The following is a 24601-nucleotide window of genomic DNA, read 5'->3' on the forward strand; positions in this document are numbered from 1 at the left end:
GAGTTTTTGGTCTATGAACTTAATTTGAAAAAATGTAAGGTGCGGTGAGTTTTTTTTTTTCAGAATCAATAATAGCAATACCAACCATTTAGATAATACACATTATTTACACAAAGTATCTGTACAATAAGTATCTTTTATCTGTACAAGTTTTGATTCATAACAACACACACTAGAAAACGTGTAATGTACATACTAAATATATACATCAATGAAGTTTAATAACAAGTTTAAGAATAAAATTGGCATTAAACAGAAGTTATGTGAGTCTTTTCTTCTCTAATTTGATATGGACAGGACTCACTTTTATCCATTGGGAATTGATTGGATGGTTGTCCTTTTTATTTCATGGTGACTTTAAGCAAGCATTCCCATCTAAAACAATTCAACAAAATACAGGATTTAAGAAAAATAATGTTTTCTTTAAAAAAAGAGCCAATTTACATATGTGACTATTTGAAATTAGAGGCAGAAATCACTAAGTGTAGGTAATATATAAATGCATTTATTATAATCATTTGAACATGGTTTAGCACACACAACTTGCATTTCTGATGAGGCAAACATAATAATTATGTAGCAGGAAAGCTAACTGCAATATCTCTTGATCTCCGCACGTCTGCTGTGCAAGCCAAAACCTCGCAGAAAATTTTCTTTCATAAAACTGATTCAAAAGAGAAGTCTTTTTCAATATTTCGATTTGCACTTTACTAGCATATCTTTTTATTTTCTAATCTGAGAGGGAACTGCCAAAGGCTTTTTTATTTGTTAAGGCATGCATGCTGCATAATAACAGATGTGATTCTGCATAAAGAAAATGACCGTAATAAATTATGAGTGAGTGAAATGCTCTCATCCGGGTGTCTCTCAACATCCACATACAGAAAAACATATCGACGCATACTAATGACACAGACAAGCGAAATGATTTGTACACAATAGAGAATTGACAGACGAGCACTGAAAATATATTGACTATTCAAGGATTAGATAGGAAATATCACTCACTAGGCACAGAACATTACTATTGCTATTAGAAACAGGTATTACCCAACTCTCTCTACACTAGATGTCTGTGTACCATTAGAAGACAGATTCTTGATGGTGAACATTTCCTTCTAAACCCCTCCAATGACTCTAAAGGAAATAGAATATAACATATAACACTTTGTCTTAGTGACTGCTGATTGGTTAGTGTCAAACAATATTGAATACTGGATTGTTGACTGTCGAGCAGCTAATAGTTTCATTGATCCCTTGCTCCCAACAGCTCTTCTGCAAATGCTTCTCCAAAAGCATCCACAACCAAGAGCTGGCCTAGTTTTCCCTGGGTATACCATATGGCAAAAAAAGCAAAACTGTTTTTAGAGCAGCAATTCTTCAATTGCAGAATGACCAATAGGCCATCTTTAAAGCTGTGTGCAATGTTTCAGCGGACAGATTGTTCCAGAAAAAGAGCAATCGTACCTTACAGTACTATATGTTAGAGCTAAATGCTACTGACTTTTCTGAGGGTCACTTTCCGGTCTCAAAACCTGTATATCACATTTTTACAACTCACATGGCAACTTGCCAATGGCAACTTTCCAAAACAAAAATATGTCCTAAAGTCAACCCATTGCAGATTATTCAGTTATTTTGGGAGTGTTTTCTCAATCACAGCACATGTGCAACATAAATTCCTCAGTCACAGCACCTTGTGTTTCGAATTCAAAATTCCCCATGCAGTTTCCAGTCACAACGCTCCCTTTTCCAGAATTGCATGTCATATTTACGGATATAAAAATAAAAGGAATTACAAATGAATGTCCAAAAAAAATTCCAATAAAACAAACATCAACAAAAGTGCATACATGTATTTACAGTCTTGCTTAAAGCATAACACATATACTTTTCTTTGTGTATATACTCAGATTATTAGTAGTCTTCATTATATAAGGAGACATAACACATAGCAGGACTTTCATCGAGTCAGTTGTGAAGAAGTTTGCATTGCGGCATTGAATATCCTGGCTGCTAGGGGGGAGAAGCAGGGAAGAGAAAGTGCACATACAGGTGCAAACAAGAGGCATAGATTTATCCATCCAGAAAAGCACATTGAAGATGGCATAAAGTGTTCGTCCAGCATGTCTATCCAGGTATATGATCGTGTCACTTGCAACTAACTGCAAATGTCCTGATATCTTCAACAGTGCAGATAAAGTGTCTAGAGAACAGTCGCAAAAGAAGCATAAAGAAACAGGCCATAGAGTCCAACTTGATGTTCGCATAAAATGTTCAATTTCAGGCATTGGGATTGCAAATGCTTTTCTGACATTTGATATGTGTCGTTTCTGGCTAAATGCAGTCAATTCAGTGGTGCTTTGTGATTAGCCCCAATTCACATTAGGTTTTTTGTTAATATATCTTTTTGGTCACTGTAGGGAGTTTTTTATTGTACAAGTTAAAGGTTTGATCCCTCCTGATGAAAACGAGAGAGCAAAAGCCCGCAAACTATTGTTCGTTTCTCTCTCAGGATACCAAAGAGGCAGTTGTCAGAGAATTCAAGGTTACAAGACAGATGGATATTGACAAAATGCCGAAACGTTTCTCAAACAAGATTTCAGATCCCCCTCAGAAAAAAATGATAGGCAGTTCACATCAAGGGCACTTGCTTCAACATTCCTCAGACGGATATATTTAGGTTGATGTGGCTTTGACCAGAACTGCCTTGGGAGATCATGAAAGTCTTTACGTTCAGCAGGTTGCAGAAGATATTTTTCACCTCAAGCTCAGTGTATTGTGGGAAGACAAAAATGGAATTGAAGATACGCTGGTTGGACGATTCCCGAACACCTCACTCAGAGTTCTCGGTTCTGCTGCTTGCATGTCCTAAAGTGCCACAAGCATGCAGCGCACTTTCTTCCGAAACACATATTGACAACGTTCTTCAGTTTGGTCTGAATGAAATGCAAAAACAGTGAGATAATACGATGATCCTTCAATCTGGTATAAAGAGACTTGTTCACATGTTGGCTGTTGCCCAATCCACATGCTATTGGGAGCTGTCACAAGATTGTCATTGTAAATACATCCAGTCCTGTCAACAGACTCATGCTTCAGTGCTCAGTATTGGGTAAATTTACACAGTTAAACTGCATGGAATACATTCAAAAATTTAAATTAAAGTAAAAAAAATTCTATGCTTAGAGAATTAAAAATATTTTTCAAGTAACAAAAATGATAAATCTTGCACTGCCAAAAAAATGGCCCCGGAATCAATGTGCATTGGTTTCTGCGTCCACTGCAAAAAGATTGTTATGTGCATTTATGAGTTTGTGTGTGTGTTAAATGGAATATAAGTCTGAAGAGGAGCTCAGGACCTAACGCTCTGACTTGACTTTATACCGCAAAACGAGGTATGTGGCAAGTCTCAGAACTAAGAAAAAGATCCCCAGCACAATGAAGTCCACGTAGAGCTTAGCATCCTCCACATCCAGCAGCTGCAGTACCTCTTCTGGTTTCTGGAACTTACACACCACGCCGGGACACTCCAGCTCTGAGCGGTTCATGCCATAGATGGAGAGGATGACGCCCTCAAAGCCATACCTGCAGAGGAAGAGATCCGTATGTGGGTGAGACATTTATGGGATTAGGGGATGAATGTCTGTTTAGGATTGTTATGGTTCTTGACTGACCTGACGTATGACACATAGGAGCTCCACTGAAGGTATTTAGGGATGGTGTCAAAGTTGACAAAGAAGCCAGAGAACAGAAGGACTGGGATGGCTGAGACTGGACCTATGAATGTTGCAACCTGAAGATGGGAAAGAGGAAAATATAAAGAGTAGTCAATGTAAACAATGTTAAAGCCAGGGATCCGAGCACCTCAGGGCTGTCAAAGGAATATTTACAGGGCTGTAAATATTAATGAAATGTTAAATGCATTATTGTCAAGATAATTAAATGCATTATTTATCCGATTTATTTAATTATTACAGTATTATTGAGTGCTCTAATGACTGTGTGAAATTATTAAAAAATAATCATTAATTAGATAAATGCATTTATGTTCAAAAAATCCTCTGTTGTATATTTGGTATAAATGACATAGGCTACAACAGATGAAACTACACATATATTTATATTAATATTACTCTGGCATGCTATTTAAATGTATTAAAATCTCATAGCAAAAGTATGTGCAGTACATTTTAGATACCCTGATGTACACTACAGTTCAAAAGTCTGGCGTCAGTCTGAGTACATCTTTTAATGTTATTGGGAAAAAATCCTTATGCTCACAAAGGCTGCATTTATTTGATGGACATTAAAGCAAAATCAGAGACGTGGTGAAATATTATTACAATTTAAAAGAGATCTTGTCTTTCAATATATTTTAAAATGTAATTTATCCTTGTGAGAGGCCGAATTTCCAGCATCATTACTACAGTCTTCAGTGTCACATGATCCTTCAGAAATCAGTCTAATTTGCTGATTGGGTGAACAATTTCTTATTTTTATCAAATTTGAAAACAGTTGTGACGATTACAGTTTTTCTCAGTCACTTTGGTACATTTCTCAGATCAGAATTGAAATGATCAAAACTACCTGTTCAATTCTCACATCACTGTGTCACTTGTGCACATCAAAAAAGCCGTTTCTCATTTCTTTGAATAAGTTGCAAATGCTTTGGTACGTCCATGCAAATGATTATGTACAATTCTCTGCTGTTTCCTACATTATCAGTTGCTTATGTCATGTTGATCAAAATGTATTATATTGGGTCTCTGTTGAATAGTCTCACCCCCCACAACATCTAGGCACAAGCTCATAGAATAAGTCTTTACATGCAAAATGGTTGAACAAGTTATCATAATATGTCAAGCATATTTCTATACTTTCTATATTTCCATTAGATTTTTTTTCTAAATCAGTTATTCAATGCTGTATTTTCATTTCTGTATCTCAATGAAATGTTCTGTCAATAAAATACAGTACAAACAGTAAGAGTATAAATTTGAATCTTTTCCATTCTCTTGCAATTACACACACACACACACACACACACACACACACACACACACACACACACACACACACACACACACACACACACACACACACACACACACACACACACACACACACACACACACACACACACACACACTAAGATGTGACTTACAATTGACAATAATTGTCATGAAAACTTTAGCCATAGTTTCCATCAGAACATCCCTCCAGAGTAAACTGTTATATTGACAACGTGACTAAACAATTTGACTGTCTTATCCGTACACAATGACACAAGGACTTGTCATTCTGATGGCACTGACATGTTCATTGACACAGATATTTACTTTGAGAGATGAACTAAGGATTTTGAGTAAGAGAGTGGCTTTTGCAGGTTATCCATGGTGTTTTGCTATTTGTACAAATTGTTTTGAGAAATGCACTTACTGTTTTGCAAATTGTGAGTTTGATTCGAGAAATGTACCGAAGCGACTGAGAAAAACTGTAAAAAAAATTGAAACCTTGATATATTTGTTTCAGACAACGGGGTCTCAAAGCTCTTACAACCATAGCAACGTAATTTACATTTCAGGTGCAAAACTGCAACAAGATAAAAGGTTTGAGTTTAAAATGTTCAGGGTTCATTTTGACTCAGACAAACCCAAGGTGCTTCATGTAAGTCTTTATAATTTTTTCTTACACAATTTAAAATTGACTTTACTGTCACTTTTAGTCACGTTAATGCATCTTTGCTGAATACAAGTATTAATTTCCTTTAAAAAAAACTGACCCCATACTTATGACACCCTTATTCGGTCCTCATACCTGCAGTGAGGTGGATGCCGCTCCAATGAGAAGCCCCAGAGACTGAGCCACTAAGGCAGTGGAGGTGGACAGAGCCATGAAGAGCAGATACCTTGCTGCCTCTGGAGGCTGCTTTGTCATCCAGTACACTATACTGCAATACATTATCGGACAAATGACCTGGAAGAGAGAGAAGAGCACTTGTAAAATGTGCCCCCTCAAATGCCAATTTCTCAAGCCCTAGAAAACGGTTATAGTAGTGGCTACATGCTTTGATTTAACATTATCACATGAAAGATGTAGAAAGAGAAGTACCTGAAATGGAATGTCAGCCATGGTCTTAGCCAGGTAATACGCCTTTAGACTGTACCAGTAATTAAGATGCTCCCTTAAGAACACTGACATCTCCAGTGGAACTGCAAGGAAAATACATCATTGCATCAGCGCATAATTCAATTCGATCCACTGATTCTGTAAGGACCATAACTCTCAATCAAGCCAATGAGAACGCTTCTAATTCATAACAAACCAAAAAGGATTTAGTAATCACTCAGATCAAATCTGTTTTCCATGCTCATAAAGAATTAAGCACACACAATCAAACACACAGATTGCCTTACATGTAAGGACGGTGGGCATGAGTGCAGCAAACATGAGAAACAGCATGGAGAAGAACAGGAAGCCAGTGTTGTTGAACACTTTGCTGGCATCATTCCCAATGTTCAGGTACAGCAGACCAATCAGCACGCCAATAAACAGGTGTGACATCACCCTCAGGTGGGTTAATACCTAAACACACACAGACAGTGGTTTTGTTTCTGTATTTCTTTAGCATTTAATATATTAGACAATAACAAGAGAGGATCATTCTTACCGTGTCCCTGCATATTGTGATGAAGGTTCTCTTGAAGAGGATGCAGAACTGTGTGAAGGTACTGGTAGCAAAAGTGTGTTTCTCAATGTAGCCTGAATCCTGTACGAATACGCAATAACACAAGAGGTAAGGGGGTCAGAGACTGATGAGAAGACTTGTGTGTGTGAGAGTGTGTTCATCGCTCACATTATAACACTGGGAGGGGCAGGATGTGGTGGGGTCATTCTTGTCAATGGAGTTCTTCTTGCTCTCATCTGAACACAGGCCTCCCTGAACAGCCTCAAAGAGGACAGGGTTCAGATCACCGTACTCCCCTGAGGCGACCTCGATTACTGCCAGCAGAAACACAGCAGAATTCATACACATGCTGAGGGACTGACTGAAGGATAAGAGGAGCTGAAAAGAATAATTAACTCTTTGAATACACTGACATGATGCCTTCAGCAACTCAATAACACTGGATACAATATACAACTAATATTATAAATAAATAAATCAAACTAATATTAACAGGTAAAAGTAAATTAGGAGATACACTATCATTCAAAAGAAGGGGGTAGTAAGATTTTTTTTTTAGTCTTATGCTCATCATAGCTCACTATCAATGTCAAGATCAAATCAGTTGTGCTGCTTAATATTTCTATGAAAACTGTGACGATACATTTTTCCCCCCAGGATTCTTTGTCCTAAACATATTGGCCAAAATGTATTAAATAAAATGTAATAATAAATTGTAGAAATAAAATGTATTTATTTCTTTAGGTGTTTTATTTTTTCATTTTTAAAGGGATAGTTCACCCAAAAATGTTGTCACTAATGTTGTTCCAAACCTATATGGTTAATATTTTATAAGATTTATTTTCCCCCACTATGAAAGTCATTGGCTATTGTCAAGTGTTTGACTACCAACATTCTTTAAAATATCTTCTTTTGTGCTAAACATAACAACTTAAGGGTGAGTAAGTGATGACAGCGTTTACATTTTTGGGTGAGAACTATTCCTTTAAAAAAAAGCCTTTTAATATGATTTATACATAACAATATATAAACATTAATGTGTTCATTCATAATACATTTGACAAACTACGGCAAACAAATGAAGCAGAAAACAGAAAAATCTCATTTAGAAATACACACACACACACACACACACACACACACACACACACACACACACACACACACACACACACACACACACACACACACACACACACACACACACACACTCAGAAGACCTACTAAAGTCTGCAGGATTGTGGTATGTGGGGCAGTGGAGTCCAAGGTTTTTCAAGTAGGGGATAAGGTACGGCACTGTCCCCTTATATATACACTGACCTTGACTCAGGATATAAAGCTACAAAGAAGAACATAGAGAGTAGTAAAGAAGAACATGAACACATTAACATCCTCACACACTGCTCAGGTCCTTTAACCCAGAAACACATTTTACAGTACAATATATATTTAGAATACAGCAATGACCTTGTCAAACATTTCAAATAGTTTTGCACTGGGCTGGTGGATGGTGCAGATGATGGTTCTTCCTCCCAAAGCCAAAGATTTCATCAAGGACACCACCTGGAAACAGGACGCGCTGTCTAGACCGCTAACATACAGAAACAAAAATGTACGTTTGGGGATATTAAACTGAGAGGTTTCATAAAGGAGCAATATTAATGCAAACATTGGACGGGTTATGGTTAAGAATAAGGCTGTGTGTAATAATACAGCTCCATGTACCTGGTAGGTTCATCAAAAAACATGACAGGAGGGTTGTTGACCAGCTCCAGAGCAATAGCCAATCGCTTACACTGGCCACCCGACAGAGAGATGGTGCGAGTTTGGGCACACTCCAGCAGTCCTAACGCTGTGAGAATCTCATTCACCTGTCACACATTATATCATTATTTAGCTAACAAAAACACAGACACAATGTCACCATTCAGCTTCATAGTTTTTATAATTTTTCTAACATAGTGGTGCCACAAAAGCTTACCAGTTCTTTTTTCACATCCATATTTTCATTAAGTTTAAGGTTAGCTGAAACCTAAACAAAACAAAGAAAAATTACATTAAAACAGGGCTATTATATAATCAACTATATAATTAATTGAAGGTGTTTATGTACAAAAATTGTGCATAAAAGTATTATTTTAATTAAAATGATTGTATTATTTGAGGAAAAGGGATCGGTTGCCATGGACAACTGTTAATATACAGCCTAATAAAAATTATGCAAATATATGTCCACAGAATCCACTGATTGACCAATCAGAATCAGTTATTCTAGATCTCTTTCTCACAGACGCAGACACACCCAAAGGATCTTACCATCATTGCCTCTCGTGTTGTTAGGTTTGGCAGTAGCATGTCATCTTGCATGATGTAACATGACATTTTTCTAAAGGTGCGGAGGTCACGGGGTCGCCCGTTTACCAGGATCTGACCTTTCATGCCTGTCTCTCTGCAGGAAAAGAGGGACACATGACATCTTAGTGAGACTATGAAAAGAAATGCTGGGACGTCATAAACAGGAAATTAATTATGGAGTATTCTTTTTAGTCTATAAATGCACACTCACCTGTAGCCAGCTAGAATGTTCATGAGAGTAGACTTGCCGGCCCCTGAGGGTCCCATGATTCCGATAAGCTCCCGACTGCAGAACTTTCCGGACAGACACTTCAGAAGGGCCTTGAATCCTGAACACAGCATTTTGGGTACATTATGTCTATTGTGTTTTATGCGAGTTAGCAGCTTAAACAAATTAACAAATTAAATGCATGACAGGTTAAGCTGGCATCAAACAAATATTGGCTTGATTAAACATTGCATTATATTAATATAATGTATACTAAAAAAAATGAACAGTGATTTTGTACTCAAAGTACTTAGTACTTAGAAAAGTAATCAAGTAATGTCCAATAAAATGATTTAAACTACAAATGACTACATTTATTGAAATATACATATATTTATTTACAATGAATACAGTTACGATGTACCATCATCCAATTTTGCTGAAAAAAGCAATGACGTTTAAAACTATTAAAATTATTATTATTATTAATGGAATCACTTATATTATTAACCAGATACACCACAGACTATTTAACATCATGAACAGAATTTATATTCTTAAATTTACACTAAAACTGTTTATTAATAAGGGCAACAAAAGAATGAACAAGATAAACAGTTGAAATTTCCTTTAGTCTGATGGATTTAAATTATTCCACAAAAACTAGACTCCCATCATGTTAGTTGACTTATTCATACCAGTGACTCTTATCTCTTCCTCAAGAGGGAGACAGAAACGTATTTTTCTTGTGTATATATGTCAGGGGTCTTAAAGGGTTAGTTCACCCAAAAATGAAAATTAGATGTTTATCTGCTTACCCCCATCGCATCCAACATGTAGGTGTGTCTGTTTCTTCAGTAGAACACAAATTAAGATTTTTTGCTCCAACCATTGCTGTGTGCCAGTCATATAATGGGGTGAATATGTAACAAGTCTATGAGAGCCAAAAAAATAAAATAAAAAATGCTTAGGCAACGTGCACAACGATGCACTGGAGGTAAGCAGATAAACATCTAATTTGAATTTTTGGGTGAAATAACCCTTTAAACCCTTTTCAGGGAAAAAATGACAGCATGCAATGTTGACTTATAAGCCTGGCGCCTTTAAGAAACATGCATTTTACATTTAAAATATGGGGTTAGTAAAATTAAAAAAATAAAATATAATGTATACTTTTATTCAGTAAGGATGCATTCATTTAAATTGATCAAAAGCGTCAGTAAAGGTCCGTGTAACGTATTCATTTATTCATCTATCAATTCAAAAAGAATTTATCACTGTTTCCACACAATATATCAGATATCTTCAAAAAATAGCATTGTGTTAATTTATTAATAAATGTAATGAAAATTCAGAATAAAAATCCATTAAAATATCCAGTCTCTGACACTTGTACATTGTATATAAATTGTATTGCTGAACTTTTATGTTAGAAGGAATAAAACTTTAACTTCTCCAGCTTTAGTTTAAAGGTGCACTAGGATTTTTGCAGTAAAATACCATATTTAAAAAAAAAAAACACTAGGCCAGTGTTATATATTTTGTTCAGTTATGTTCTTACAATATCCCAAATGTTTCCAACTATTTGTAAATTGCATCATAATTGCATCCATAAACATGATTTCTTCCCGAATCCTATCCCAATTCTTTTCCACCAGCTGTGAGGTGAAGACACTTTACTGTCTATGAAGACCACATATCCCTGCACGACTCTGCACTCAAACCTGGCCTCATCAAACTACACATTTGTTAAACTACACTACACTAAAATTTGTATTTGTGTTCAAAGGGACCATGACATGAGAAATCAAATCTGCCTTGATATTGACATATAAGATATTTTTGTAGCATTAAAACATGCTGCAATTTTTTTTATAGCTTATACCGCCCTCTTCAGTATAAACAATGCATTTATTTAATCAAGCTCCAAAACAGCTTGTTTTTATATTGCGGGATCTGTGACATCATACAGGCAAATACATTTGAACATGACAGCCTCCAGGGCGAGACATCAACAAATTCATCATCGTAGCCGTCGTCTACTGGCATTCAGTCGTTTAACGGCTAACATTTGCCTATACTGGATATGAGCATCATGTAGTATCAAAAGCAAATATAACCTATTATAATCACTGACTGCATGCGCGTTTAGTTTCTGACATACTCCACGCACTTTAGTCTGTCAACAAGAGGACAAATGCATCTGGATCAATCGGCTTATTTGCATCTCTCTACAGACTTCAGAAGGATCACATTGTCTGAAACAAGTGAATGATTATTTTAATGGTGTCCTTCATTGGATAATATATATTTGTTCTGAGCATTTTGTTTTGTAAAAGAGGCACAGTGTAATTGAGATTTCGCAAAGAAAATTTTGTTGTAAGATAAAGCAAATGATGTTCAGCCGCTGCAACACAGGTTACATCACTTGCCCACCATGGCACCACCCCACCAACGTTTTGACTTTTTATAGTAATAAAAATAATTTCGTTCAGTTAGAGAACAGACACTACAATTAAAACCTGAACGTGTCTACGCGATGCAACATGAGCCGAATGAAAGTTGCAACACAGATCAGCAGCAGGAGACAGATTTCACCTCAATTCGGTTATTAAAGCAAAATGTAAAATTGCCTATTTAAGTGAGTTTGTGTAATTAAGCGAGTCGCTAATTCCACTAGGAAGCCGTGCGCATTTTACTTTCGAAGTAGTGATTTAAAAGCAACCCCCCCCCAATAATCAGTCGGCCCATTCGCCTCTGACCTCTAGCATCAACAAGGCATTTTCGCCCACAGGACTGCCGCATACGTGATGTTTTTCCCTTTTCAAACCATTCTTTGTAAACCCTAGAAATGGTTGTGCGTGAAAATCCCAGTAACTGAGCAGATTGTGAAATACTCAGACCAGCCCGTCTGGCACCAACAACCATGCCACGCTCAAAATTGCTTAAATCACCTTTCATTCCCATTCTGACATTCAGTTTGGAGTTCAGGAGATTGTCTTGACCAGGACCACACCCCTTAATGCATTGAAGCAACTGCCATGCGATTGGTTGATTAGATAATTGCATTAATGAGAAATTGAACCAGTGTTCCTAAAAATCCTTTAGGTGAGTGTATATATAGCAAAAGTGAACTCAGGGACAGACGCCTTACTGCAGATCCCTGGTTTTATGTTATATGTGTTGTCCTCCCACTTTATCTCTATATTTCAGTCAGATCCTTAAGTAATTAGTAAAGTGCTCTAATTGCTCTCTTTCATTCCCTGCATTTCTCTCTCCTTCTCTCCATATGCATCATGGAGATTGATGGATGATAAGTGACAGAATGGAGAAAGAGAAAGAGAAAGAGAGCTACAGGGGCAACACCCTCACATCGACCTATAATTTCCTGTATGCTTCTCTGCATACCAATGATCTGTGGCGTGCATGAGTATTAAATGCTAACAACTCATCCACAAAAGATATGCCCTGCATCCTGTTGTTGTAACTAATAAGTCATCTTTATATTTTGCTACATGCTGACGATGTGTAACCTGAGCATTAATCTGCTCATGCATTCATCCTTTTCTCCATCTACAGCACAAGTTAAAAACCAACAGCACTGCGTGAGCTCACTTACATGGGCCTAAACTATAGTATGGGCTGAACTGGGATCAGCCTGGGAGACTGAAACACTCATGTTAATTCCTGTCTCTTTAAAGCCTGCCTTTTTAAAAAATCCAGTTTGTTAAACGCTTATAGCATGTGTTGGAAATGTAACACCCTTTAACAGTCAAGTTTCAGCTCCGGAGGCTTTGAGAGTATAGCTGTAAATGGTATAATGGTAACAATGGTCATGTTAGAGTCCATATGATGTATTTTGCCTCCAACAAAAAAGCAGTATCTCCCCAGCATAGCAAAATCAAACTTTCTCAGATGAAGACCCAAGTTTGGTTTGAAGAAAAAAAACGTTTGGCATAATGTTCTCTCACCTTTCCTAATATCGAGAACACACTGCGTTTGCCGTGTTCATGCGGCTGTCAGAAACGAAAGCCTGTTCTCTCCGTATGTTTTTCCTTTGTCTCATTTCGCGTTCTAATGTAAATTGCGGCAGTTCATGCGTTTGATCAAAAAACTTGTACCCTCCCCTCAAAGAAATCAGGACAGAAGTGGTTAAAAAGTGGACAAAAGAGATGGATTGAAACACCAGGTATAAACAGGAATGTGTCTCCCTTGCCTACTTGTGATTCGATGGACAAAAATGCATCTTAATACCAGGTGTAAGTTACAGAAATAAAGCCAGGACTACAAGGCAAATTTTTTTCTGTTGGGGCAAACTTCCTTTGCCATAGACTTTGTGCTTTGTACCTTTGCAGATTGTTTGCACAAACAGCTATATTACAAAATGAAGGAAGGGTAAAATAAAATATAAGAAAAGCATAGAGGTGCCCTTTAAGATTAACACCGTCGAGCAAGAGCACAAAATCTCATATTCCGCATGAGAACAAGCTGGAAAAGGATATGATGAATTCAAAAAAAATTCAAATCTAGTGCAATACAAGAATGTATTTGGGGAATTTAGCTGCTATTTAAAGCTACACTGTGTAACTCTTTTAGTTTATTCTTAGCTAAAAACACTTAGTTCTTTCAAAAATATGTGCTCATTAATTTACTTCTTTCAAATAATTAAGTATTCTTGTAAGTTTATAATATGCCATTGAAAATACATACGGGTGAGGGGTTTGAATGCTGGTCGCCATGTTGCCCCTCCATCTTGAAAGTACATTAGCCAAAGAGGGACATACCCGTAAATTCAAGCTTCGCCTTTCGCGTTTTAACACTCGATGGCACCGTGTCGAATGTGAAGAGGGGGATTGCCATGTTAATCTTGGACTAAATCCCAAAAAAAATAATTTAGACTTTCGTTCAAACGAAATCAGAATTGAGAGAATCAGAAACTATTATTCGCTGGACGGTCATATACCTTTTCACCGCTAGATGGGGGAAAATATCACAGTGTAGCTTTAAGCAAAAAGACAAACCCATGGAGATCTACTGTTGTAAAGCATATTAGTCACAGTTGTTTGCAGCCCTCTGCATTACCCATATCTAACTTTACCACCGGGCTTATCTGCATATGCTCTGGTATTGTATAACATCTGTTGTATCCATGTATCCCACAGCTTCAGAATCTGATCAAGGCAACCATACAAAATTCAGCATGTTTATGACTCACCACATTCTAAAAGCAGCGAGAGAGGATGAACAGAACAAGGGATAAGAAATTGCAGGAAGATATAAAAGATAAAATATGACAGGTGAACAGGAGTCTAGAGGGAAGGATAAAGAAGAGAGAGGGACCAGGGGTAATACAGAAAAGCAAAAACAACAGAGATCGATCAATAAAGATGAGAGGTTAGGAGAGGGAAGAGGCACTATGACATCTAAGAGCAGAGTTAAATGGCAGGAAAGCCGCACAGCTTCTATTCATCAATCATAAACGGAACTATCAGACTGCACATAACTATTAATCTATCCGCTTTGCCTTTACTGACATTCATTATCATTCAAGGCTCAAGGCAGTACTTAGGAACAATATGTCCTTCACAACAAAATATTCCACACAGTTACATGTTACATGGACCACACAGTAATGAAAGGGTGAGAAAAACAACAAGGTAAACCTGGATCGACATGTAAATCGAGCATTCAAGCAAATACATTTGCCTTTGCAGTATATTCAAAATGTAGTTTGAACTTAATCGTAATGCATTACTATATAATAATATAATTACTATAATAAATTATATTTTATAAAGAGGGATGGGAGAAAACCTTGCTCTGTAATTTTAGTTTAAAATATATTAAAATAGAAACCAGTTCTTTTAAATGTTAATATTTCACAAAAACTTTTTTTTATAAAAACAAGCAGACAATAAATAGAGTTGTTGAACAATTACGTCTCATTTCCAAGATGATTTGAAATTTGAAATTGTTTGATAAGGCTATCAAATTTGCTAAGACCTAAATATTTTTCAGCCTCTAAAACTGCTGATACATAAATTGCACATGAAAGAGTTTGTTTCTCAGCAGATGGTACAACAGAGGGACTGTATAATGAGGTGAGGTAATAATGAAACAATAGCATACTAATGAATATGGTGCTAATTCAGCAAAAACATAATGCAGTACACCATTTAAACATATAGAGTATCAGGAGCGCCATGCTATCAATGTCATAGAGAATACCACTCTATGATTCACTGTCTCCCATTTAGCAAGGGAACCTGTGCAGGAGATCGGTCGTGTGTGTGTTTGTGTGCGCGTGTGCTTGGTTTGTGCTGTGTGTGTATGCGGGTATGTGTGGGTGGAGCTCAGCATGCTGGAGGACATGAAGCTATAGGAGCTGCTGTGTGTGCAAAAGCCATCATTCCCCAGCATTAACACAGCACTGCAACCTCTCACTGAGGATTTCTGGCTAAAACACATGGAGCAGAGAAAGAAGGAGATGGAAAAGAGAAGGCAAAGACAAAGTTTGGAGATATGTTGTGAAGCGATCTGGCGATAGTGATAGGTGCTATTTGCAAAAGGCAAGTGTATATGTGCAGTGTAAAAAGCAACTAAAAGTATTTTTTTTGCACCGGTCAAATATTGATAGATGTTATTTACACTAAGTGAAAATAGCAGTATACAGTATGCAGTAATAAGAACATATTTAGTGTATATGATTCTATTATGTCATTAAATGGATGATGCTTTATTGGGACTTGTACTTGAGATTGCATCCCCTACACCTACTTCTAATCATAACTGTTGAACACCTTATTACCACTATTAAATACCTGTTAGGCACTTTATTACTACTTTTAGAAGAAGAAAAAAATATTATTATTTTCAAAATAAATTCCTCTCTGAGCTAATATTTGATGTGGAAAGGCAAAATACACTTTATAAAAGGGTCAAAAGCTGATGCAACCTGCCTAACTCTTCATGCTACAGATTATGTCATCAGTGAGATATCATTTGTCATTTTGTCTGGCTAAATCAAACAATGGTGGGTGGAGTTGGTGTAAATAGATTCTACTGACAATATGAGCACTTGGTATAAATAGACACGCCACACACATAAAGTACATAATAATTTACTTATTAATTTAGTTTAGTTGTGTCAGGGTTCTGCTCTGGCAGCTCTGTCTGTTTTGTCTTTGTTTAATGTTTCTATGTTTGTTTTGTGTCTTAGTACTTGGATCTGTCTCTCTCTGTGTTTGTCATGTGTTCCTCTTGTCCTACCTCCTTGTTTGCCGTTACCACACCCCCTTGTTTAGTCTGGTCTAGTCCTCGTTTCACTAATTGTGCTCACCTGTTCCTCATGTGCTCTGGTCCCTTTATATTGTGCTACCTTCCCTCATGTCTTTGCTGGTTCGTTGTGTATGTTTGTGAGCGTTTGCTTGTGCGTACATGTCTCTAGCTCCTTGTCTAGCCTAGTCTAGCCTTTTCTAGTTTTAGTGTCTCCTGTTTTTCTAGCTTTGAATTTATTTTCAGTTTTTTATTTGTTCCTGAGTTTTTGAGTCTAGTGAAGTTTCTGTCTTTATTTTTGCTTGTTTTCTCCAGGTCTTATTTTGGTATTTTTTCTTCTAGCCTTATTGTTTAGTTTTCTTGGTTCTGATAGCTTACCTTTTTATTTTTCCTGTTTTCCACTTTTATTTTCTCAGTTCAGTCTTTTTATAGAGATTGGTTTTGTTTTATTTTTCTTCGTTTTCTAGCTCCAGTTTTTATTTTAAGTTTTTGTTTAATTTAGTCATAGTTCTTAGTTTGTCTGTTTCTTGTTGTCTGGTCTAGAGTCTTGTCGTGTGTGTGTGTCCTGTGTTGTTTTCTGTCCAGTGTTTTTTCCCTGGCCGCTGTCTCCACTGCCTGTCAGCCAAGACTCCTGCTTCGGTGAGAACCTCAAGCCTCAGGTTCCTGCCTGGATTGGTCCAACCCCGCCCTGCCTGGTGTTGCCTCCCAAGCTGGCGTGAAGTTCATTGGCTGCCTGGACTGGTCTCAGTGGTCATCCTCCCCTGCCCGTCATCGTCGTGTCTTTCCCCTGCCCTGGTGTTTGGACTGTCACTCATCCACAACCCCCATTGTGTCTGTTGATCTGTCTTGTTAATAAACTGTCCTTGTTCACTCTGCATCTGGGTCCTCCACTTCCTGATCCTTGACAGAACGAACCAGCCAAGATCGGACCCAGCAGAATGAGCTTCAAGATCCGTCCCCCTACCAAGGCTCAAGAGCGACTGTCCCGTCAGCAAGGTCTAGCAGCACTTCGCCAGGGGGGTCTAGATGAGAGGGCCTTTGCCCAGAAGTTCTGGACTATGGCTAGGGGTCTAGAATATCAGGATGCAGCCCTCAAAGACATCTTTAACCTCTGCTTGGACGACCCCTTGCCACAGTCAGAGATGGAGGGGCTGAGATACTTGGGGTATTGGGAATTCACCAACTATATACATCTTCGCAGGCAGTGGGCAGCGCTGACACGTCCTGAATTCTTTTGTAATGACAAATTAACACTCTCAACCTCATCAAGTCCAGTTCTAGGCTCTTTACCATCTTCAAAGAAGAGGCGGAGGAGAGCGAGTCGGTCTGCTGTATCTGTCTCAGAGTCAATCTCAGTTGTTCCTAAGCCAGCTCCTACTATTTCATGGTCCACTCCCGTCAGTCCAGAGCCAGTCGAGCCCGCACCTGTCAGTCCAGAGCCAGTCGAGCCCGCACCTGTCAGTCCAGAGCCAGTCGAGCCCGCACCTGTCAGTCCAGAGCCAGTCGAGCCCGCACCTGTCAGGCCAGAGCCAGTCGAGCCCGCACCTGTCAGGCCAGAGCCAGTCGAGCCCGCACCTGTCAGGCCAGAGCCAGTCGAGCCCGCACCTGTCAGGCCAGAGCCAGTCGAGCCCGCACCTGTCAGGCCAGAGCCAGTCGAGCCCGCACCTGTCAGGCCAGAGCCAGTCGAGCCCGCACCTGTCAGGCCAGAGCCAGTCGAGCCCGCACCTGTCAGGCCAGAGCCAGTCGAGCCCGCACCTGTCAGGCCAGAGCCAGTCGAGCCCGCACCTGTCAGGCCAGAGCCAGTCGAGCCCGCACCTGTCAGGCCAGAGCCAGTCGAGCCCGCACCTGTCAGGCCAGAGCCAGTCGAGCCCGCACCTGTCAGGCCAGAGCCAGTCGAGCCCGCACCTGTCAGGCCAGAGCCAGTCGAGCCCGCACCTGTCAGGCCAGAGCCAGTCGAGCCCGCACCTGTCAGGCCAGAGCCAGTCGAGCCCGCACCTGTCAGGCCAGAGCCAGTCGAGCCCGCACCTGTCAGGCCAGAGCCAGTCGAGCCCGCACCTGTCAGGCCAGAGCCAGTCGAGCCCGCACCTGTCAGGCCAGAGCCAGTCGAGCCCGCACCTGTCAGGCCAGAGCCAGTCGAGCCCGCACCTGTCAGGCCAGAGCCAGTCGAGCCCGCACCTGTCAGGCCAGAGCCAGTCGAGCCCGCACCTGTCAGGCCAGAGCCAGTCGAGCCCGCACCTGTCAGGCCAGAGCCAGTCGAGCCCGCACCTGTCAGGCCAGAGCCAGTCGAGCCCGCACCTGTCAGGCCAGAGCCAGTCGAGCCCGCACCTGTCAGGCCAGAGCCAGTCGAGCCCGCACCTGTCAGGCCAGAGCCAGTCGACTACAAATTGTCATGCCCTCGAAAGCGGAAGAAGAGGAGAGCCCATGCCTGCAAGTCAGCTGCCATTCTAGATGCCCCTCATCTGTTGCTCCAGGAGGGCCGGAATCAAGCGGCTCCAGCCCCTGAGCGCAGTCCAGTGTCGGCTCCAGCCCCTGAGCGCAGTCCAGTGTCGGCTCCAGCCCCTGAGCGCAGTCCAGTGTCGGCTCCAGCCCCTGAGCGCAGTCCAGTGTCGGCTCCAGCCCCTGAGCGCAGTCCAGTGTCGGCTCCAGCCCCTGAGCGCAGTCCAGTGTCGGCTCCAGCCCCTGAGCGCAGTCCAGTGTCGGCTCCAGCCCCTGAGCGCAGTCCAGTGTCGGCTCCAGCCCCTGAGCGCAGTCCAGTGTCGGCTCCAGCCCCTGAGCGCAGTCCAGTGTCGGCTCCAGCCCCTGAGCGCAGTCCAGTGTCGGCTCCAGCCCCTGAGCGCAGTCCAGTGTCGGCTCCAGCCCCTGAGCGCAGTCCAGTGTCGGCTCCAGCCCCTGAGCGCAGTCCAGTGTCGGCTCCAGCCCCTGAGCGCAGTCCAGTGTCGGCTCCAGCCCCTGAGCGCAGTCCAGTGTCGGCTCCAGCCCCTGAGCGCAGTCCAGTGTCGGCTCCAGCCCCTGAGCGCAGTCCAGTGTCGGCTCCAGCCCCTGAGCGCAGTCCAGTGTCGGCTCCAGCCCCTGAGCGCAGTCCAGTGTCGGCTCCAGCCCCTGAGCGCAGTCCAGTGTCGGCTCCAGCCCCAGAGCGCAGTCCAGTGTCGGCTCCAGCCCCAGAGCGCAGTCCAGTGTCGGCTCCAGCCCCAGAGCGCAGTTCCGTGTCGGCTCCATCTCCTGTTCCTAACCCAGTGAGGGCTTCACCTTCTGTCCCAGGGCACACTTCAAGGCTGGCCGTCCCAAGAGCCCGCTTCAGAGGAGGCCGTCCCAGAGCCCGCTTCAGAGGAGGCCGTCCCAGAGCCCGCTTCAGAGGAGGCCGTCCCAGAGCCCGCTTCAGAGGAGGCCGTCCCAGAGCCCGCTTCAGAGGAGGCCGTCCAGAGCCCACCAGTCAAGCCCAGGAAGGTGTCCCCGAGTCAGTCCCTGAGCCCGCCAGTCAAGCCCAGGAGGGCGCTCCCGAGTCAGTCCCTGAGCCCGCCAGTCAAGCCCAGGAGGGCGCTCCCGAGTCAGTCCCTGAGCACGCCAGTCAAGCCCAGGAGGGCGCTCCCGAGTCAGTCCCTGAGCACGCCAGTCAAGCCCAGGAGGGCGCTCCCGAGTCAGTCCCTGAGCAGGCCAGTGCAGCCCAGGAGGAGGCCCCAGTGTCAAGTCCAGTATCTGTCCCTGAAGTCATGTCCAGTCAGAGGTCCCCACCATTGAAGAGGCCCCATGCCTTTGGTCGGGTGTCTAATACCCCTCCCATCCCACCCTCCCTGTTTCCTGGTCCTTGTGGGTTCCCTAGGTCGGCACCCCCTTGGTCAGCCCCTAACCACTCCCCTAGATTATTTTCCTCCCCAGTTTTGCCTCCCATGTTTCCTGTCTGCCCTGGTACTCCTAGTTTTGTTCCCCGCCCACCCTCCCAAGTGTTACCGCCTTTGTTTCCCTTGCCTAGTTTGGACGCCAGGGGGCGTCCATTGGGGGGAGGGTACTGTCAGGGTTCTGCTCTGGCAGCTCTGTCTGTTTTGTCTTTGTTTAATGTTTCTATGTTTGTTTTGTGTCTTAGTACTTGGATCTGTCTCTCTCTGTGTTTGTCATGTGTTCCTCTTGTCCTACCTCCTTGTTTGCCGTTACCACACCCCCTTGTTTAGTCTGGTCTAGTCCTCGTTTCACTAATTGTGCTCACCTGTTCCTCATGTGCTCTGGTCCCTTTATATTGTGCTACCTTCCCTCATGTCTTTGCTGGTTCGTTGTGTATGTTTGTGAGCGTTTGCTTGTGCGTACATGTCTCTAGCTCCTTGTCTAGCCTAGTCTAGCCTTTTCTAGTTTTAGTGTCTCCTGTTTTTCTAGCTTTGAATTTATTTTCAGTTTTTTATTTGTTCCTGAGTTTTTGAGTCTAGTGAAGTTTCTGTCTTTATTTTTGCTTGTTTTCTCCAGGTCTTATTTTGGTATTTTTTCTTCTAGCCTTATTGTTTAGTTTTCTTGGTTCTGATAGCTTACCTTTTTATTTTTCCTGTTTTCCACTTTTATTTTCTCAGTTCAGTCTTTTTATAGAGATTGGTTTTGTTTTATTTTTCTTCGTTTTCTAGCTCCAGTTTTTGTTTAATTTAGTCATAGTTCTTAGTTTGTCTGTTTCTTGTTGTCTGGTCTAGAGTCTTGTCGTGTGTGTGTGTCCTGTGTTGTTTTCTGTCCAGTGTTTTTTCCCTGGCCGCTGTCTCCACTGCCTGTCAGCCAAGACTCCTGCTTCGGTGAGAACCTCAAGCCTCAGGTTCCTGCCTGGATTGGTCCAACCCCGCCCTGCCTGGTGTTGCCTCCCAAGCTGTCGTGAAGTTCATTGGCTGCCTGGACTGGTCTCAGTGGTCATCCTCCCCTGCCCGTCATCGTCGTGTCTTTCCCCTGCCCTGGTGTTTGGACTGTCACTCATCCACAACCCCCATTGTGTCTGTTGATCTGTCTTGTTAATAAACTGTCCTTGTTCACTCTGCATCTGGGTCCTCCACTTCCTGATCCTTGACAAGTTGTGCAATGATTTCATAAAAATGTTCTAAAGCATTTGTATAAAACGTTTTTTGTATGAACATTTCATAAAAATACAAAATATCTACTTATTATATACTACTTAATGTACGCTGTGATGAAATGAGCTGTGAGAACATGATTTGAAGATAAAATTAATTATTCCATGAACCCTTTTCTAGCTTAGTTTAGCATATACACCCATTTATACCCAGAGCAAAACATTTCTCCTGTAATCAAGTTCTCCATACAGCTTCTTAGGCCAGTTTTATCTCTTATCTTATCTCATGACCTACACAGAATGTCAGATAATCATATCCAGTCTCAAATGTCCATCAAAAACCATATGCTGCGAAGCAAAAAACACCATCTATAATGAATTATTGCAATAAGATTTTTTTTTTTTTTTTTTTTTAAATGGACGGTGTAGACGAAGATTGTCCTTATCAATAAAATGTGTGTGAGTATTCACGTGTGTGGGCTGAGCTCATCCTGTGAAGGTTTAGCTAGTGCCGTCTAAGGAAGTGAATTATTTACTATATCTAAAGTCTGCTGAGTACAGCACTCTACAGCCCAGGACACAGGGAGGAGTGTGTGTGAGAGTATCCATGTTCATGTGTGTTTCTGTCTATATCACAAAATAAACTCTGACTGGGTCATCATGACATCGATGTAAATAGATAAGATAGCATGGAAAATTTTAATAATTTTATAATCTTGCTAGTACGTTAGATAAAAGCTTCTACTTAAAACAGTGCAACAATATTAAATCATTTTCATTTTTACAGTTGATTACTGAGACACAAGACAAGTTGTGTTTTTTATTAAACAAAAAGAGTTTGAATATGCGGTGTGAAAGTAGGCTTCAGTAGCACGAGCTGTTGCCATGGATGACGGAGATCTCCAGGCAGCGATCGACCAATAACATTTGACTGTTCCAGAAACACGTGCAATAAGTTTCATAGCAGTATCTTGAGTTCTGACACAATAAATGTTTATTAAGTCGTTAATGTCAGCACAGTTTTATGTTTGATTTGTTGCAGAATTCCAGTTCCTGTTTCTTGGCTAATATTATTATAGCTGTGCTATATCTGTGCATATGTGTGTAGCTTATCATATCTGGAAAGTTTGTCATGGGTTGGGAGTGATAAGCAGAATAAATCACATTATCCCTTTTGTACTCATGGGCAGTAAAAGGAAAATGTTCCTGAAACTGACAGCGTCTTGATCTCATACACAATCTCACAGTTATAATATGTAACCCACAATTACTATTACCTGAAAAACAATCTATAATCACTAGGGATGCACCAACATAATTGTTTTTGGCTGAAACTGAAAACCGAAAAAGAGAAAAACCAAGGCCGAAAACCGAAACACCAAAAGAAATTATGCCGATTATTAGTAATTGTAACCAATAGTAACAATTGCATGTATGGCTATGTGTAACTTTACTAAAAATCAAGGCATTGCAATTGCATAAATTAATATTAAAGTTTCAAATAATAAATACATTTTCAAATTATGCATTAATGTATTTAGCACATTGCAACAATGTACAGTATAAAATAAAATTCAAAATAAAATGTTTAACTTCACCTCACTCATGTGTACATAAAATAATAATGTATAGGCCTACTGGCCTGCAGAAAGGTACAGCAATTGAATAAAGTAATCAAATCTAAAATAACTGCATATTTAACTGTTTAATTTAAAAATTAATCCTTATTAAAACTTACAAAAGCTATTCAATCAAGAGCATTGAGTGATGTCCTTATCTTTTGTTTGAAAATAAACAGACAGCAGTAAAAGCTACTGCCCCTTTAAGACCTAATGCAGGGATATGCGTCATCTTTCTCGACTGTATAAAGTTCACTTAATTCATATACAGACTATGTCTGCTAGGATACTCATGGACATCTTGATATACTTCTAGTGTGAGTTTGTCGGTTTAAGCACAAGATTTGAAAGAGAACTCAATATTTGTGCGCTGTGAGACTAGTGCGCGCTTTGGGACGAGTGCACAGAGACAGATCTTCTCACAGCGTGCGTGGGTTCTCATTCGCATCTTCTGGCTCTACACCCGGGCGATGACGGGGAAAATGACTGCTCATATTAGAACATACGACAGCACTCGCATGCATTAAAGCTGCCCGAGAATGAAAATTTGTATTAACCTTGCCATAGTGAAATAATAAGAGTGCATTGGACGGTATGTGCATCACATACTGTGAGTCTCAAACACCATTGCCTCCTCCTTCATATGTAAATCTTGTTTGTGAAAAACACCACGGACAAAAAGTGCTTCTCAACATAAACCCAACCATGACGCAAGCGTTGGGGATCATTTATATGCATGCCCCCAACATTTGCACATGTCCAAACATGTGCATTGTCAGGCGGAACTGACGTCACGGAGCCAAATCATCAAACGACACTTGAGGATAGAAAAAACGGCTCTCATGACACATGTCATGTTCAGGCTGTCCAGGTCAGGACTTTTCATATGTCAACAGTTATGGTTGAGGTTTATTATAATCGGATTCCACAACAATTTATTTCAAAATCGTTCGTTTGTTCGGCCCATTTCAAGCAAGCTCCGCTCAGAGTCTTAAATTGAAGAAAGGGGCAACTATATTCCTGCAAGCAGTAAGTAGTGATTTATCCACTTATTGACTGTTTAAACAATTTCTGATTAAATTGAAAGTTTAGAGAGACCGCATTGTCTAGATGATGCAAGATGATAGTACAGTAACAATAAGTACCATATACCATATACCAAGTACCATACAAAACTAAATAGTGTGTCTAATGACAAAAGTTAGTATTATTTTGTATTACAAAATACAACTGTAGATACGTTGCTTACAGATCGCTCAATCGATCCTTTTAGCAGACGTCACCTTTTCCACCATATAAGATAAAACGACAGTCATTTGACAAGGCTATTCATTTTGTAAAAATATAAGTTATATATTTATATTTTTAAGAACTGAAGTAGGCCTATAATGTTTTTGCATGCTTGTATTAAGAGTACATCAGTC

At 40.6% G+C, this 24601-nt stretch overlaps 1 protein-coding gene across 1 annotated transcript in view; it reads right to left on the minus strand.

Moving 5' to 3' along the window:
* Positions 1 to 483: 483 nt before the first annotated feature.
* The window catches only part of abcg4a (ATP-binding cassette, sub-family G (WHITE), member 4a), a 28696-nt gene continuing 4578 nt past the window's right edge, over positions 484 to 24601 (minus strand). The window contains exons 3-15 of the mRNA XM_067438796.1: positions 9258 to 9375; positions 9008 to 9140; positions 8673 to 8723; positions 8417 to 8562; positions 8159 to 8282; positions 7916 to 8030; positions 6860 to 7005; positions 6674 to 6772; positions 6420 to 6588; positions 6115 to 6215; positions 5821 to 5979; positions 3678 to 3796; positions 484 to 3588 (exon numbers count right to left, since the gene is read on the minus strand). Of these exons, the coding sequence (XP_067294897.1) occupies positions 3363 to 3588; positions 3678 to 3796; positions 5821 to 5979; positions 6115 to 6215; positions 6420 to 6588; positions 6674 to 6772; positions 6860 to 7005; positions 7916 to 8030; positions 8159 to 8282; positions 8417 to 8562; positions 8673 to 8723; positions 9008 to 9140; positions 9258 to 9375 (1706 nt within the window). The 3' untranslated portion in view covers positions 484 to 3362. The remainder of the gene's footprint in view (positions 3589 to 3677; positions 3797 to 5820; positions 5980 to 6114; positions 6216 to 6419; positions 6589 to 6673; positions 6773 to 6859; positions 7006 to 7915; positions 8031 to 8158; positions 8283 to 8416; positions 8563 to 8672; positions 8724 to 9007; positions 9141 to 9257; positions 9376 to 24601) is intronic.

Source organism: Pseudorasbora parva, chromosome 3 (assembly GCF_024679245.1).
Source record: "Pseudorasbora parva isolate DD20220531a chromosome 3, ASM2467924v1, whole genome shotgun sequence".
Taxonomy (NCBI): domain Eukaryota; kingdom Metazoa; phylum Chordata; class Actinopteri; order Cypriniformes; family Gobionidae; genus Pseudorasbora; species Pseudorasbora parva.